The 18,045-nt window shown below is 41.8% G+C and overlaps 1 protein-coding gene across 12 annotated transcripts in view; it reads left to right on the top strand.

The window, feature by feature from the left end:
* The window catches only part of tanc2b (tetratricopeptide repeat, ankyrin repeat and coiled-coil containing 2b), a gene marked incomplete at its 5' end in the record, with an annotated part of 176,719 nt that overhangs the window by 141,647 nt on the left and 17,027 nt on the right, over positions 1 to 18,045 (top strand). For 10 of the 12 annotated variants that reach the window (XM_080872109.1, XM_080872113.1, XM_080872116.1 and 7 more), the window contains 10 exons: positions 796 to 927; positions 9,920 to 9,958; positions 11,256 to 11,537; positions 11,736 to 11,860; positions 13,742 to 13,973; positions 15,589 to 15,758; positions 15,898 to 16,176; positions 16,737 to 16,904; positions 17,382 to 17,542; positions 17,897 to 18,005. In XM_080872109.1, coding sequence (XP_080728235.1) covers positions 796 to 927; positions 9,920 to 9,958; positions 11,256 to 11,537; positions 11,736 to 11,860; positions 13,742 to 13,973; positions 15,589 to 15,758; positions 15,898 to 16,176; positions 16,737 to 16,904; positions 17,382 to 17,542; positions 17,897 to 18,005 — 1,697 coding nt within the window. The remainder of the gene's footprint in view (positions 1 to 795; positions 928 to 9,919; positions 9,959 to 11,255; positions 11,538 to 11,735; positions 11,861 to 13,741; positions 13,974 to 15,588; positions 15,759 to 15,897; positions 16,177 to 16,736; positions 16,905 to 17,381; positions 17,543 to 17,896; positions 18,006 to 18,045) is intronic. The other 2 variants (XM_080872117.1, XM_080872119.1) reach the window with 1 other exon arrangement.

The following is an 18,045-nucleotide window of genomic DNA, read 5'->3' as shown; positions in this document are numbered from 1 at the left end:
AGGAGTGCAAAATGACAGGAAATTACAAAATTGTTGTCCATCTGCGTTTATCCATCAAAGCTTGCGGAAGACGTTCTTGGTTGAGTCTACAGGTGCACTTCCATCATGTGAAGTGTTTCAGGCCATCTGGCTGAATTGTTTCCGTGTTTAAAATCTGCATGTCGCGGTGACGTGGTGACTTGGCAACTCGGCGCTCATCTGTCAAGGAACCACCAACCTCTCGATTAAGTCCCTTTAATCCTTTCTGCATTTGCCTCGTCTTTCCCCGCTCTCACCTCTTACTGAACCGAGGGGTTCAGGTGTGACGGGGAATCTGTGTGCTTACTCACACTGACGGCACCTAATCTCATTTAACATTCAGTGGTTCCGAGTGTTGGCCCTGAAGACACAGTGTGGTGTGAACAATCAGCAGCCAGCGTCAGACGGTGTTCACTCCATGAATAAGACATTTGTCTACTGAGCTAATTAATCCTGAGAGGGGCCGGATGGCATCTGTCTCCGTGCCGCGTGACAGACACAGAGAAGAGGGAATTTTAGGACATAACCATGTAGGGCTGGCTTTCTCTTTCCTGTAGGAGTCGGCAAGTGGAAGAGCAGAAGCCTGACAGCTGCCTCAGGACAATGACATGAACCTTTGCCACCTTAAGTGTGTGTGTGCCTGTGTTTGTGTGGTTTGGTTATTGTAGTCTCTGAATGCACATGTGTGCTGACAGTACTGTTTTTTTTTTTTTCTTCCTCTCACTCTTAAAACATTCCTCTCTGTCTCCCCTCTGCCTCACACACGCAAACACACAGCTACCAGTTCGGCCCACCTGGAGGATCTAGCATACCTGGATGAGCAGAGGCACACTCCATTACGCACCTCGCTGCGCATGCCCAGACAGAGCACCACCTGCGGGCCGGGTCGCTCCGGGCAGGATCTGAGAGGTGAGCAATAAGCCAGAGTAAAGGAGAGCACAAACACACACACATTTGCACAAACGTGGACCTCCTTATATACCTACTTAACCTTCTTATCAGTTGTTTAGTACGAAAGACTTTAAGCATTGTCTTTACGCTGGCTATGAGAGCTACACGTGACAGACTTGAACTGATTATGCATTGAAATAATGAAGAAACTGGCACATTAGTGAGATCCGTCTTCCCCTCTCTATATAAAGACTCCAAATACAAAGGTATGAAGAATGTATTATGATAGAAAATTATTAATCTGAAAAGTTGACATCCTGGTATCTTAGTAACTAAAAGTACAAATCTCAAACTAGTGGATATCTGGATTTTGTATATTGGAAGAATGATAGGAAAGAAAGTAATATGGCTTGACTCACAGACAGATGGCAAAGTTATATGGTCATAAACCCTTAACACATGTATCAATCCCAAATAATGAATTGACCTTTAAAGAACAATTAAAAAACAAAAGGTGTTTGTTATAACATCGAATGAAGCACTTAAATGCTAAAAATTAATAAATGCCATGCTGTATATGTCCATCTTTTTTATACCGTATGGCATGTGCTTGGGTTTCGTTGAGCATTTTGTTTGACTCTTTAATTTTCATGCCATTTCTGCATCAATATGTGATGACAACGTCTTTATTTATGTACAAATCAGGCAGTAGGTGACTGTTCACCACGTATTGATAGTTTTCAACAAAATATCCTCCAATTCTTTAATTTCTTTTGTTTGTTTTCTAAATATTATGGGGACATTTAGTTTGGATTTGAGCATTTGTGTGATCTTTGTTTTTATAACCGGAATATGACAGTGAGGTGTGGATCTCACGGAGAAACCAAGCAGAGTGCACACTCATGCAGTGGTGAATCATATCCTTCCTAATTGGTTATTTTACTCTCAGAGACCATAAGCTATTAAATGAACACTGTGCTGTACCAGGTAACATTAGAGATCTGGGTTTAATAACAATCTCAACAGGAAAAGTTTACAAAGGCCATAAATGAAGTGAGCAGTAGTCATTTTCTCATGGATTTCTAAATAACCACAGAATCCGCCCCCTGCTGGTCACTAGAAAGAACACAGGTTTAAGGCTTCACTTTTCAGACCTGGAGGCTACGCCCATCTTTTATGTATATGTACTATGATATAAACTGACCCATTGCAGTCATTTACTGTAGTGAAGCATTGCAAGGACTCGGATGATTCTGTGATCAGTAAATTTGTTTTGTTTTAATTTTTTCCACCGATCGGCCAGCTGTTTCACGTCATCCACAGTTCAGACGCAGCGATCGAGACGCTGTTCTGTTCTGTTTCTCATCCACAAACAACAAATCTCGCAAGGCGAAGCTGCATGACGAGCGAGTTATTTTTAAAATTCAAATCAAAGTCAGTGACGGTTCGTTTGCGCTCTGCGGTGTCTTTCAGATGCAAATGCCTGCACGTATCGCTAAGCTCTTATAACAGACCAGTGGTGCGGCTGTGCTGTTGGTGGTGAACTCCGGATGTCGCCGGCTGTTGTCTGTTGTGTCCTCGTGTCGTCCTTCCGTTTCGCACACAATGAGCATTTTGTCATACTGTCTCACTACTAAGATAAAATTTGTCTCTGTGCTTAACATTCAGAGTCCGCTTCACTGCACATTGTTCAAGTCTCGAAAGCAGCGAGTGCCTCTGTGATGGAGCAGCCTCCTTACCACATGGCCAAATGGCCTTATGTCACATTATGTGTCCCCTTGCCCTTCTTCCTCTATCACTTAGCCAGTAATGAGCACTGTAATGACAGCCCTCTGCCATCCGAGCGAACACAGATATGCATCCCTGTGTGCTTTAAACACCTGTTAAGACCTCACTTAGATGAGATTGTGCTCGACTGAGCGGCGATGTGATTCCCCTGCTCAAGGGCAGCTGGCTGGCGACAGAGTCAAAGAGGTTTTATAGGGAAGAGAAAGGGAAGGAGGGACATGGACATGAAGGAAAAGGGAAAAGACAGGAGACATTGGGTAAGAAGTAGTTGCTCTCAAAGCCTCACTGTTACTGCCAGAGCCACTTGTTTCAACCTTCCTCCTCTAAGGGCAGCCAAGTGTGTTTACAAGCCAAACGACTGCATCCTAGCATGCTTTCTGCCTCCTTGGATCAGTGTCAGTGCCTCCCTGAATGCTCTGCTCCTCTGCTTTCAACAGGAGAGACAGAGAATGAGACAGAGAGAGAGAGAAAAGAGAATTGAAGAACAGTGTTTTCCCCAGAAGATTATGTGGGGACGAATTACCTCAAATAATTCTTGAAATTGAAACCAGACTTGAAGTAGGGAAAACTCAGACTTAAGGATGAACCAAAGAAAAGATTATTTGATCATCCACTTCAGTTGTATTCTGTTGTCTTGAAAGCCTTTTGGTGTTGCTGACCAGATTGTTGATTTTCTAATGATGACCTGCTTTATTTTTGACTATATAGTACCGGTTTGTAATTCTTCACACATGAATAGAATAATGAACAGGCCTCACATGACCACGGAAATTTTTGTCAGTTAATTGTCAAGTTAATTTTGAGCCTCTGCAATTCCTAAACAGTGCAAAATCTTTAAGAAGTCCCTTGAACTAAAGCTGAAAGTCTGCACTTCCTCATATCCTGGTACTTTGTACATCGCCTCACTGAATTTAAAATAAGAGGATAACTTAAAAAATTGTGTCATTGTCCAAATATTTCTGGACCTTAGCTGTATTACCAGGTCCCTGCTCTCAATAATAGATGTGAAATGCAAACCTTTAGACAGATTCTACATCTAAGAAAGAGGCTCGCTGGGTATTTTGCATGAGAGGTTGCTGGATCTGGACTTACTGGAGACTGTTGGTTATGTACAGTATTGATCAGGTGGTAGCCAGCTGACAGATGCAGCTCTCTCTGTGGTTGATTCTGTCGAAGCTTCGTTTGATGCCAGCCATCGAGGGCCCAAGCTGTGCTGCTGTTTTGAGGAGAGTGAGTCAGACTGTAATGGACCTTCTTGTGCTCCTGCCTGCCTACCTCTAAGATTTACCACCCACCTTATCTTTTCACCGCAAACTCTCACATAACTGTACACTGCACACGCATTTATCCTAGCGTTCTCTCTCCTTGTCTTCGTCGCTCCACTCCATCCCTTCACCCCTCACCATCTTTTCACCTCGGCTCGCATACACAGAACAGGCTGATGGTTGCACCTTTTGGCTGATAAAATATTTTTAACTCCAAATGATTTTATTACTCCAATTTATTTTTATATATATATATATATATATATATATATATATATATATATATATATATATATATATATATATTAGGGGTGCAACGATATTCGTATCGATATTGAACCGTTCGATACAGTGCTTTCGGTTCGGTACGCATATGTATCGAACAATACAACATTTGTAATTTATTTTTATCAATTTTCCTTCTGACGATGCTGTCTGTGTTGAGCGCTCAGTGAATCTGCGTTCGACTACTCCGCCTAGGCTGCACTGTCCAGCGCAGATCCACTGAGCGCTCAACACAGACAGCATCGTCAGAAGGAAGAGGGCAGGGCACCTCCCCCACCCTCATTCAGATCTGGCGTTTGGAATTATTTTGGTTTTCATGTGACGTATGACCCTGAAGGTAAGCGAGTCATGGACTAAAGTAAAACAGTATGTTGGATGTGCCATGCAATGCTCAATTACATGGGTGGGAGCTAGTGTGTTAGCGCAGTTAGCTCGTTAACGTGTTGGCCGTCTAGCCCCATGCACGGAGCGGTAGCTCGTTAACGGAGATTTGCCGTGTTGTGGCGTTAAGGTCATTTCAACGAGATTAACCTGAAAGCACTAGTGGGAACACAACGAATATGACTGCACATTTACGCCGACATCATCCTAGTGCAAAGACAAGTGGAAGCAGACAAAAAAAAGCAAGCATGCTACTAACTTTAGCCGAGTCATTTAGACAGCTGTTAGCACATGATTCTCCTTATGCTGCTGAGAATATAGCCCAGAAGAAGCGGATAGTATAGCTTTTATTTTGGAAAGAGCCATTTCTCTGTAATAAACTCTCTTTTCCAAAGATGAGTTATTCCTCAATCAGATACAGGGCTTGCAATATCGCTAGCCCAAGGTCCCGGAGCTAGCGATTTTTTTCAGTCGGGCTACCAAAAGCTATCTCTTCCCTGCCCGTCGGGCTATTGTAGGAAAAATATATGTCAATGCTTTTGCATTCTTTCAGAAATGTAGCTGGGTAATTATGTCATTGGCATCGGTGAGCCACTGTCAATATGTGACATATTTAAGTCGCGTTTGAATTTGCGCTTGTTTTTTTGCTTTCACTTTGCAATCGTGTGAACTGTGTATAGAGAGCGACAGCACTGATCTGTGAGTGATGATAATTTGTGCACCAATTCCTCTGACATCGTCTTATTAATCGTTAGCTTACTATGCAAACATGACAAGTGAAATCTCCCGCAGCAAGCTTAAACATGTGAGAGGTTGATCGCGCAGAGAATCGCTGAGCTTATGTGAGTGAGTGTGTAAAAGCATTTCAGTTCTGCTGAGCCAAATAAGACAGGTCAGGGTGAAGAAGTGACAGCCAAAGAAAAGCTTACCACAAAACGGAGAAGTTATGACAAATCAGACTATGAGGCAAAAAGAAAGTGCAGCTTTATGGTTTCATGGACAAAAGAATTTCTGTGGCTGGATATGATGAGCTAAATAACCAGGGCTGCACATAAGTGGTCCGCAGGTGCGCATTCGCTGTCAAAATAAAAAACACGCACAAGGGTTAGGGTTAAATTTAAAAACTGTACTTTTGAGTTAAAATATATATTTATAATTTTAATAAATGACAAATTAAAAATGCATGAACATTTTTTGTATCGAAAAAATATCGAACCGTGACACCAAAGAACCGAACCGAACCGTGAATTTTGTGTATCGTTGCACCCCTAATATATATATATATATATATATATATATATATATATATATATATATATATATATATATACACACACACACACACACACACACACACACACACACACACACACACACTCCCTGACAGGAGTGAAAAGTAAGTAATAACTCTTAGAAATTCAGTTGAGCGCTGCATTTGATTAGACATTTAAAGGATAAGGTTTGTAATGTGCAGTATTCTTCTTACTGTCAACAAGTGACACAAGAATACCAAAGCAAAGAATAAATGGATGCCGCTAACAAGTATGACCTATGAAGCATGATGCAGTTCATTCATCTGTGCCATAGAGATCTATTGTTGTTGATTAACCTGAGCATGGTAATTTCTTTCCAGTAAGCCCCACTTATAGCAAACATATGACACAAGTACTCGCTCGAGCTACAAATGTGCATTCATTCATTCATTCATTCATTCATTCAGCCTTTTAGAATGAACTTCATAGCGATTACTTTTGAAAAACTGAGCAGCATTGACCTGGTTATTTAAAAAAATAATCCCCTTTTTAGAGATGTTTCATGTCACATGTGTGCACGCACCCGTATTTGTAACAGCGTGACAGGATGTGAACATTAGTGGTACTCCACCTCGGCTCGGTGGCACCCTTCCTTCCCCAACTCTGCTCGGTGGCATCCTTCCTTTAGTCGTTAATTAGGCTGAAACAAAATAATTCCTTCTTGAAACTCCTCAAAGTGCTTTAATTATAGACAGTTCTGGAAAGACTCACTTCTGCTAATTCTTTGCTAATTAGTTATTTGTTTTGCTTTGTGCACCAGTAGGAGAGTGCCGTCTAGTTCTGTTGTTCACAGAGTATTCTGTAGAGTTCAGAAGTGGGGGAACTTAGAACAAACATTATATATGGATACAAAAGCACTGCAGGTCAGAAAAAACAAACAAAATGCATGTTGTGAAAACGGTGAAACGGTGGTCTAAAATTTGTTTTCCAACTTATTTCACACATTTGTTTTTTCGCACAGTTGGCACACAGCTGGAAATTGTCATCTTCAGACATTTTCTTCTACTAGAATTATTCAGCTTTGTGTAAGTGAGGGTGCTGCCTGGATTGCAGAAAACAGCTGACTTTTACCTACACTTTCCAAGTGCTGTCAGATATCATGCAGATCCTGCCGGGAAAGATCGGCATGTTGCATGATCTGAAGGTTAAAGATCTTCTGACGTCCGGTCCAGTTGCATTGAACATTTGCTGACATGCACCTCCATCAGGTGATGTCTAGAAAAGTTTAGGGCCACTAATTAGAACTACGGTGGTGTTTACAGTACACATTTATTTACAGTAAACACAACTGAAGAAGAAAGGTGGTTCTCATTTCTACTTTAGTTAATGTGGTTAGATAATGGTCTAGATTTGATGACAGTGCACCAACTTGTTCGGAGCTTCAGATACTGTTATTTGCTCTCCGAGTACAAAGTCATAATTTATGCAGTCTGCATCTGATAAATGCATTTTGACTCCAGCTATCTAGGTTTGTAATATTTAAGTGTGTGTTGGGGTTCTTCAGGGGGTTTTGCATGTTATGTAACGTAATGACATAGTTTTTTTTCCTTTGCTTGGTTCTAAGACACAAGTTAAGTAATTGCTATGCCAACAAGGAAATAGTATTTGTGAAATGATCATTCGGTTACCACGTTATTTTTAAGATCACGCATTAGCCATAGGCACATCCAGGTGTAATATGTTGCTCTAAGCTTGCTCTGCAAATTACATAAGATCAGATTTTTTTTTCCAGCAAATATTATGTAAGTTCCTGTTGTTCTGGCCATGTATTTGCTTAGCTGTAGCTCTACATCAACTGCTATAAGGCATAACTCGAGTTACAGAAAAACAATCCTTCAACAAACTAAGTTTAAGCTGGGAAGTTGTTCACCTGACCTGAGATAACCCATCACCACACTCCCCAAGAGCCCCTTGCAACAAGCGGTGATCATCTAAACTGCTTATCATCCTCCTTCCCTAATATATCCCCTCCTCCTTCACTGTTGTGCCAGTTTCACTCTCCTTTCCTCTTCCCTCTTTTCTTGTTTCTGTCCTCCACCTCCCATTCTCCTCTCCTTTCCTCCTCCTCTGCTTCTCATCTTCCTCCTCCTCTTTTTCTCCCTCCTCAAGGCTGTTCAGTCACCGTGAGTCATCCTCACCTGGTGAATAATTAAAAAGTCTGAGACTCTCACTCCGTCTGGCCGTGGAGGGTTGGCGTTAGAGGGGGAGGAGGAGGAGGAGGGGGGAGGTGGAGTGATACCTTGCTCAATGCTGCCTGAGGTGGAGTGTTATGGGCAGGATTATGAGTAACTGCCAACCATCCCTCTCAATCGTGCACACGCGCACACACACTTGCTCTCACCATCCAAACAACTCCCCTAGCCCCTGTTCACAACATGGCTGCCATGTTTTCCTGAAATACCTGACACAGTGGAGCAGCGGTGGCTGTGCGACTTAACGTGCATGAAGAGATGTAATCGTTTCTGCCATTTGGAGGATGGTGTGAGGTTGCGCTTAGTAATTCCACAAGGACGGAAGAAGCTTTACGGGCACGTTTGGCGTTCAGTCACCCCCAAGATAATTGGATTAGCACCACTTAAAACTGAGTCTCTGGGTATTTAGCTTCCTACTTCATTGACCTGAGGTATCTAAGCTATTGTAAGTTGCAACACTGGGTGGCTTTCGGATCACCAGTTTCGCATCCTTCCTAGCGTAAAACCCAACTGGAAGAATTTTACATCAGCACAGAGTCGCTTCTGTCTGCCTCTGTGTGTGTTTGTTGAGTTAGCACTAAAATAATCTGACCTGGGAATATGGATGAAACGTCTTTTATTACACTGGGCTGCAGCTGGCACACAGCTTAGTGCAGTAAAACGCAGTGCTGGCCGTTCATTTGGTATAAACGTAGAGCAGCATTTTACCCACTTCCATATGTATCTGCATTTCTGCTGATTGTATAAGACAGAATATTCTCAGCGTAATCGTCACATTTCTTTTTGATTCTGCGATTATAATTAGCATTCCTGGAAAAAGGGCTAGTGCTTGCAACAGCACTTTGAAGTGCTGTGTGGTACAGGACATTAAGAGCAATATCAGCTCATTATCAGCAAACTGAAGTCTTTTAGAAAAGACATACAGCTCTAATGCAACGCTCACTCCCTCCTTGCCCCCTGCATAATTTGCAGCACTGTACCTGCACACACTGAAGAAAGAAATCTGTACACGTTCACCATCTTTCTCCTAATGTATAGTTTCTACTGCTCTGACTCACAGCATGCTTTTTTTTTTTTTTTTTTTTTTTTTTTTTTTTTTGCTACTATGCTGCAGAGTGTGAAATGAACTACTGCACTGGCTATTATCTGACCAGCAGCTGTTTCTCACTGCATACTGCAAGAATCTGATTAAACTTTACCCCAGCGTACAACCCAAAACGAAAACCAAGGTGAAAATCAGATTTTTACAGTTCGTTTGAGGTTCCCTGTAATAACTTCAGATTCTGGAATATTTTACGTGAAATTGCAGTTAACGGGCTTCAACACACATGCACATGCGCACATTTGAGCAAAATAGGCTGTGGAGTTGAGGTTGGAGTCTCTCTTCACGGGGTCGAATTACTGCTCGAACTGGATTCAATTACTTTTATGGGGATTGATTGATCTCGCCCAGCGCAATGGAACCAATTAGATTCTCCCAAAAGTGCAAACCCTCTCCAACCTCCCCTCCAGACATGCTGAGAAATGCGCTCAATGTAATTCAAAGGATTTCAATTAGTAATCGACCCTGGTCTGGTGGTTCCCCATATTTCTGACATGATGATGTGCTGATGCTGCTGCTTCCTCCCCCCCCCCCCCCCCCTCCACTGAGTTACACCTTACCCTGTGCTCTGACACACTGCACACCGCTGTCAGTTTCCATTTCTGTCCTCACTGCCTTATTTTTGCTTCTCTCTCATTACCCTCTTTCTTCTTCTCTCTGTCTTTCGCTTGCTGTTTGTCCCAGCTTCTGCAAATAGCACCCATGCCTGGCAATCGCAGTCACGTAAGTTACTTCAACTTTCATTTGCTGCAACAGGCAGCGTGTTCTGCTCAAACTCGCTCTGCTTGCTGGCTAATGCGCTACATGTGCTCCAACACTCTCACCAGCAAAGCGTTTGGATTATTCACGTAAAACTCTAAGCTCGAAATCGGGCGTAGCTGCCAAATGCTGAGATAACACTTAAAGGAGTGACACCGTCTAGAAAAGAGCGTGTTTTTACTCTCAAAACTCCAACCAGTTTAAAAGATGAGGCCTGGGAGATGACACTCAGAGGCAGCAGACTACATTTTTACACAGATTTTTATCACACAGCTTCTGAAGTTCATACCAGATTCATTTTAGCCTCATTAGTCTTTAATGGTCCATATGTTGGATAACACCTCCCACCCACTCCATGACATGTTGGTCAGTCACAGGAGCTCGTTCAGTGAGAGACTGAGATTACCGAAAAGCACCACTGAACGACACAGGAAATCATTCCTGCCTGTGGCCATCTCCCTGTACAACGCATCCACTTAACACACTGTTTGCTGCTACAACTACACATGTTTCTTTTCCAAATATTTATTTATAAGTGACTTATGTATATATGTATGTATATATATGTATATATTGTACTATTCTTAGTTAGCGTATTGTCTGTCTTGTCTTAATGTTGGTTTAAAATGGAGCACTGTAACAAAAAATAATTTCCCCCAGGGATCAATAAAGTATTCTGATTCTGATTCTGATTCTGATATGTTGTGCTGAAAAGATGCCCAACCTCTGCAGGACTTTAGTTTAATTACTCCCCCTAGTGAGTAGAATCAACAGTCGACCATGACTGTTAAAAGCAGTCACTCCCTCGACTTCTTAAAAAATATCTTTGACAACCGCGTGAACTCAAAGATTGTTTTGTTGTAAAATATGGGCTGGTAAGTGGGGAAGATCGACAATAAAATGGTGTGAATAATAAATTCCTGGGAAGTAAAAAGTTGTCATCTTTACGTCTTTAAAGTTAAATTTTCTTGCCTTTAGTGTTCCAGAAAGTGGATTACTCCAGCTACAACTTGTAGGGATAAGTGTGCAAAACGTCAAATCAGTGGTGCATTTACTGCCATATTGTGCACCAATGTGTAGCTAATTGTGCACTAATACAGATGGATACATTGTATGCACCTATATCGAGTTCATGCACGCTGTATAATATATTATTACTTGTATTAACGCAACTACAAGGTGGACTATTATTGCAAAATATTAAAGTAATGACACAGCTTGTCGCTGAAATACCACAAACTCATTCTCTATAACCCCGCAGTGCGTTTTGCTCCCTATCGGCCTCAAGACATCGCCCTCAAACCTCTGCTGTTTGAGGTGCCCAGCATCACCATGGACTCGGTCTTCACCGGCCGCGAATGGCTCTTCCAAGAGATCGACGCCCACCTCAACAACCCCAACGTCAGCACCAACCAGGGCGTGGTGATAGTAGGCAACATCGGCTTCGGCAAGACGGCGATTATCTCTCGCTTGGTGGCGCTCAGCTGCCACGGCACCCGCATGAGACAGATTGCTTCAGACAGCCCCCAGGCCTCACCCAAACGTAGGCATATGTTAATTTTAAATATGGTTTGCCTGGTTTTGACTGCACAATCTTAGTAATCACAAAAAAAAAAAACCAAGCTGACTTCCAGTTTAAAATTGCAGTACTTTGGAAATCTTAATGAGTCTTCAGCCGTTATGTAAAAATATTTCACATATTTGAGCTGCCCTTGAGTGTGTTTGGCTGCCTTGTGTCCAGATGGAGAGGGGCTTCCTCTTACCCAACCCCAGCCTACGCATGGCACCCTCGGAGGAGGCAGCTGTCCCGGGACCCCAGAGATGAGGCGACGTCAGGAGGAAGCCATGAGGAGGCTGGCATCTCAGGTACTGGACACACCTTCACTTTTCAGCCTGCAGTAAACAGACAAAACACAGAAAAAGAATCCGGGTTAAACATTTGTCTCAAAGTATCAAAACACTACAGCTGATTGGTGTGTTTTTGACTTTTCCCCCCTCTCGTAGAGTGCTTTTACAAATGCAAATTATCTATTTTTCAACCATTTGCTTCACAAATAAGTGTGCTTGAAGTGATTGTAATATGAAATTTGCTGCTCTTATTTGATTGCCGTATATTAAGGCAGTGTAAGTGCACAAGCTCAAACCACTCATGTGTATTTCTACCTCCTGGCACTTCCATATCCCCCGACTTTTATTTTCACAGCAAAATCAGTTGCCAAATATTGTGTCAAGAGAATTTGCATGCCTCTGTATTGTTTTGGATTTTGCAAAGCGTATCTGACTACCGAGGGGGAAAAAATTCTATTCAATCATCTAAATGGTCATCTTAGATTTAAGGTTAGCCTTGAAATTTCCTTGATTTGATAAGATAATTGTCTTTTCATGTCTTAAATTCACATTGTTAGTAGGATAGCCAGTGACATGCTCTTTTGAAAATACCTTTACCAAGTACATGCGCAGAGATGGCTCATGTTCTGTCAGAAATTATGCAGTTTCAAGCTTTTGAAAGAAAGTTTCTTGCTACCAGCAGGCACTCACAAGGGGCTTAGTCCTGAGGTGGTAGAATTCAAAAACAGGTGCTGGAGATAAGCTGCGACTTTGCCTTTGCCCTTTTGAAACGTTCCAAATTACGTGTGTGGCTCTTTGTTGTGGTAAATGCTTTTAAATGTTGAGCATTAACTTCCTCTAACCTGCCCGCGATGTAAACCCTTTGTGATGTGTGAAGCCGGCTCTCTTTCCTGCTCTTCTTCCTGTCTGCTGTTGCACCTCAGTACCCCCTCCTTTCCCTGCTGCGTAGCCATCTGCATCCCCAGTCCCAGCCTGATGCATTATGCAGATGTGTTTAAAAAAGAAAAAACAACTTTGCCAGGGAGCCTTATGAAATATTTATACCTGCAGAAAGCCATTTCCCAGCCAGGCTATTAGATCGTGTTAACTCTGTGAATTAATAATTGAGCTCACTCCCTTTTTCACCCCTTTTGTTTTAAAGCCCTTTATTCCACTGTGACCAAAAATTAGCATTCCATTTTGATTAGTCTTCTTTTTTTTACCCCCTTCCTTTTTTCTCACTGCCCTCTGATCGTTGCCACCGCTTCTGAAAGTTCAAGCTCTTTGTGATCTCTTAGTCCCCTGGAGTGCTCGGTCACACCTGCTGCTATTGTTTAGCCGGCTAACCTCTCAGAAAATTCACCTGCCCTCTGCTATTTTCCATCTCACCATGTGCCTGTGCAAAAATAACTTTCTTCTTTTAAAACTCATTCTTATATTTGCTTAATCAGTTAATCTGAACATGTTTCAAGTACGTAGCTGTGAATTATGACAGTTTAACACTTGACTCCTTCGTACAACAGTCTTCTCACACATGAGCATGCATGAACTAACTCAGAGTCAGTCTCTTTTGGCAGCCGGAAGCGATGAATTATTAATAGCTAAAACCATACAGCGAAACGAGCAGTATTATGTTTCATTATGCTGCAATCATCCACCATGAAGTTGACTCAATCCCAAATGAGTTGTAGCTGTTGTACACCGGGAAAGCTGGCTTTGCACTGACGGAGCCCTGAAAAAAGTGTTATTTCTAAAAGTGTGTCATGTGTCCCCAAGTGCTCCTTGACACCGATCTTGAGTTTGCAATATCCAAAGGTTGCTCAAGGTTGGGAGTACCAGAGGGAAATGGGGAGTGTTCACCTTTACAATTCTCCAAATGACCTGGCTTGCAATCTTCTCCCAACTCTCTGTCGCCCCCAGGTGGTGGCGTACCACTACTGCCAGGCAGATAACGCCTACACCTGCCTGGTGCCAGAATTTGTGCACAATGTTGCGGCTCTCCTGTGCCGCTCACCGCACCTAGTCGCCTATAGGGAGCAGCTGCTGAGGGAGCCACACCTGCAGAGCATCTTGAGTCTGCGGTCCTGCGTCCAGGACCCCCTGGCCTCCTTTAGGAGAGGGGTCCTAGAGCCTTTGGATGCACTTTACAAAGGTGAAGCATTTAGAGTTTGTATTTCTCAAGTATTTCTGCATATGTGGACAGATTAGCTCAACTAACCTAGGGAGAAGAGGGAAAAATATAATTCTGAAAAAAAAAAGGAAAACACTGGAAGATTATTAACTTAAACTATAGCTACCAGTTTGAAATTGCAAAAAATTGTCACTAAACGTAATAAATAGCTTTAAGTGTAGTATTAAGTAAAAGTAGTGGACAGGTGGTTGAAATTGAGTATGTCTTTCTTTATATTTTACTTCCAGTTAGCCAGTTAATTTTAAAAATGATCTTGAGCAATAGTTCTCCAGGTTTTTTGATGGTATTTCAAAAATGTTCTTTGGACATTGGCTGCTTTTATTCATTTTCAGTCCAGTCCTTGTACATGAATCATTTTCAGATCAATGTTTATTTTTAAGCCACTTAACCCTGACCTATAAATCAAGCATTAAAAGGGCACCAAACTCAAAGGAAATAGGCAGTAAACAGACAGCTTAGCAAAGAAAATTTTTTAAATTGTATCTTTAGGCACTTTGTTGCCTGTCACAAAAAACCTGATTTTCCTCTGTTTTTTTAGTTGAATCTATGAAAAATGCCAAATATAACAGTTTGACAGGCATGAAATAGTATTTTTGCACCACCAAGGTGATTCATAAAGACCTATTAACAGGAAAAAAATGTCTTATCTTGGCATGCTATGAACAATTTTTTTTTAGGAAACTGGGCAAGTGGAGTACAACTGGCAGGTTTGACAGGGCCTTTAAGGTAGGACAGATTAAAGAAAGGCTGGGATAGGTGGTTTAAAATAGTAACCATTACAATTCAGAGAAAACATGCATATTGCACTTGATCTGCTCTATGTGTTTGACAACATTATATTGTTAAGGTTTAGAGCAGCTACATTTGAGATGTCTGTAAGCTCCATCTTTCCCTTTCAGACATTAGTAGTTTCACTTCAGCTGTTTGAGGTCCTGAGCTGTTTATAATACATAAAAAGGTTCATCTTTTTATTACATGTTTTCACTTAATTTTCTCTGTAGGTCTAAATGTGTTGATAATTTACATATTGAGCTGTAATTTTTAACAAGTTAAAAGTATTTTTCTCACAATTCAAACTTTGTGCCCTTTCACAGTCTAATTTATTCCCTGACTTGACACATTGGTTCAATATTAATTTCCTTATACTCAAAGTACTCACAGTATAATTATTACCATATCAAATTTCTTTCTCAGTGCTTGATCTTCAGTTGTGTTGTGGGCTCGGGAAGATATTTCAGTCAGGACAACTGTAGTCTAGAAAAAATTACATTTCCTTCTTTAGTAATGAATATTTTGGCAGAATGGTTCTGTTCTGGGACCTCTGTTAAACTTCCTCATACATACATGGAAAGCCAGGGCTGAGGAGAACAGCAGCAAGACACAGATGAAAGGAGAAACTGGGGTGGAGGAGGTTTGCAAAGTGGCTTGCACAGGGAGCAGCAGCTGTAGGCAGGTTAAAGCAGCATGCTTTTTAGCTGCGCCATAAGGTGATGTGGACTCGATTGCAGCAATTGGGGCTGAGCTTGACTTCATGGCCTGCCTGAACTTCCTCTAACCTTCACCCCGTGTTTTTCAGAGAGGAAGATTAACTCTGAGGAGGATCTCATTATCCTCATTGACGGCCTTAACGAGGCTGAGTTCCACAAACCAGACTATGGAGACACCATTGTCTCCTTCCTCACCAAAACCATCAATAAGTTCCCTCCCTGGCTCAAACTGGTGGTCACAGTCAGGACCACGCTACAGGTAGAAGTCATACCATCTTATTATTTATTTTTGACCTCTATATGAGTTCCTGTACTTGTGAGTATCTACAGTTTAACAGTATCGTTCTACCAACGTCATGAAAAATGACTTCCTAACTGAAATCATTCTGACTCTCCAGGAGATCACCAACGCGCTGCCTTTTCACCGAATCTCTCTGGACAGCCTGGAGGAGAATGATGCCATAGACCAGGACCTGCAGGGCTACATCCTGCACCGCATCCACAGCAGCCCAGAGATCCAGAACAACATCTCGCTCAATGGCAAGATGGACAACACCACCTTCGGCAAGCTCAGCACCCACCTCAAGGCCCTGAGCCAGGGATCCTACCTGTACCTCAAACTCACCTTTGACCTCATTGAGAAGGGCTACCTTGTCCTCAAAAGCTCCAGCTATAAGGTATAAATTTGTTATGGCTTTGACACTTATGCTAATATACCTAACCCGACACTGACCTCAGAATTAATGAAGTCTGTGCATGCACGTCACTTATTATTTGCAGATGCACTGCTGGAGAGCTGTTTTTGTTTACCTGCACTCTGACATGCATTGTGTAGAAGTACTTTCAAATAACTCTGTTTTTGACAGTCTGAATACAACACATCTTTCACAAATTATGCATTTGAAATGTTTTGTTGTAGTATTTCATTATGAAATATTTTATCTCACGGCCCCAGATTCATTTAATTTCATGTATTCAGACAGGCTTCCAAACTTTATTTCTTAAAAAAAACATTAAAAAATGACATCTGATAACAGGCTTCCAAACTTTATTTCTTAAAAAAAACATTAAAAAATGACATCTGATAAATCCACATTCTTCTCTCTAAGGAAGAGAAAGTGGAATAGTTGAAGATGGGCTGTACAAACATGATCCATTATTCATGTGGTGTAGGGTTATATCCAGAGGAAATCAGCATTACAAATCAGAGTCCCTCCTTCCATCCTTCCTTCCTCAGGTGGTTCCAGTCAACCTGGCTGAGGTATACCTGCTGCAGTGCAACATGCGCTTCCCCACACAGTCATCGTTTGAACGGGCGCTTCCCCTGCTCAACGTGGCTGTGGCCTCGCTCCACCCGCTGAATGATGAGCAGATATATCAGGCCATTAACGCTGGTTCGCTGCAGGTAAGCTATTCCAAAACACACAACACCTCAGACCTTTGGACCTTCTAGTGAGGCCGTCAGTGGAAGAAAACGGTGTTCTTGTTGATATTAAAACTAGACATCCTGTTAAGGGGCAAGGAGGAAATAAAATTCAGCTTTGATGCTTTTTATTGTTGATGATTAATTAAACACTGCTGGCTTCTGAGTAGGGGTAGACAGAAAATAACCAGTTTTCTTTAATGGGTTTCAATATACAAATATATTGAAAAACTTCAAAATTGCTGAAATACTATTATAGAAGGAAGATTTTCATGTCTTTAAACATTAAAACATCATCCTCTTATTACTCATATTTGTGGTGGTATTTGTGCAGTATTGTTTGCTTCCCTGACTGATATCGACGTCATCTAGGCAGCAAATCCTTCAGGACATAACTGTTGATAAACGCATGCTTTTGATCTCCGATCTTTAACATTGAGACCATGTTTGTGGTGACAGGGCACCCTGGACTGGGAGGATTTCCAGCAGCGTGTAGATAACTTGTCGGTCTTCCTTGTGAAGAGGAGGGATGGCACCAGGATGTTTGTTCACCCCTCCTTCAGAGAGTGGCTGATCTGGAGAGAAGAAGGGGAAAAAACAAAATTCCTGTGCGACCCTAGGTGAGAAGGGGCAGGCAGACATGAGAAAAGAGACTCTCCCCATCATGATTGCTGAAGATGATCATAAGAAGGTTTAATAAAATCATAATAAAACAGAGGTTTATTAACCGGATTTTGGGGAACATGTGAACAGCTTATTGGATTTTTGGGGAGAAAGCTGTGAAGAATTCACAGGCAGTATTCTCATTATATTTAAAATTGCATCTATAGTGTCACATAATCAGAATCTTTAAATGCAAACGTCTCTGTTTACACTTTATTTTCCTGCATTATAATTAAAACTCCACAGATAACAAAATGTTATGACCTGATGACTCAGTCTCAAGTATTGAAAGTGTTTTTCTGTCTCCACAGGAGTGGGCACACCCTTCTGGCCTTCTGGTTCTCTCGGCTGGAGAACAAGCTGAACAGGCAGCAGACGATTGAGCTGGGCCATCACATCCTCAAAGCACATATCTTCAAGGTATACTGTTGTTTGTCCTCACACTCGTCTATAGATACAC

This window comes from Rhamphochromis sp. 'chilingali' (assembly GCF_963969265.1).
Source record: "Rhamphochromis sp. 'chilingali' genome assembly, chromosome: 22".
Lineage (NCBI taxonomy): Eukaryota > Metazoa > Chordata > Actinopteri > Cichliformes > Cichlidae > Rhamphochromis > Rhamphochromis sp. 'chilingali'.
Note: the sequence above shows the minus strand (reverse complement) of the source record. Positions and strands in the feature narration are given on the sequence as shown.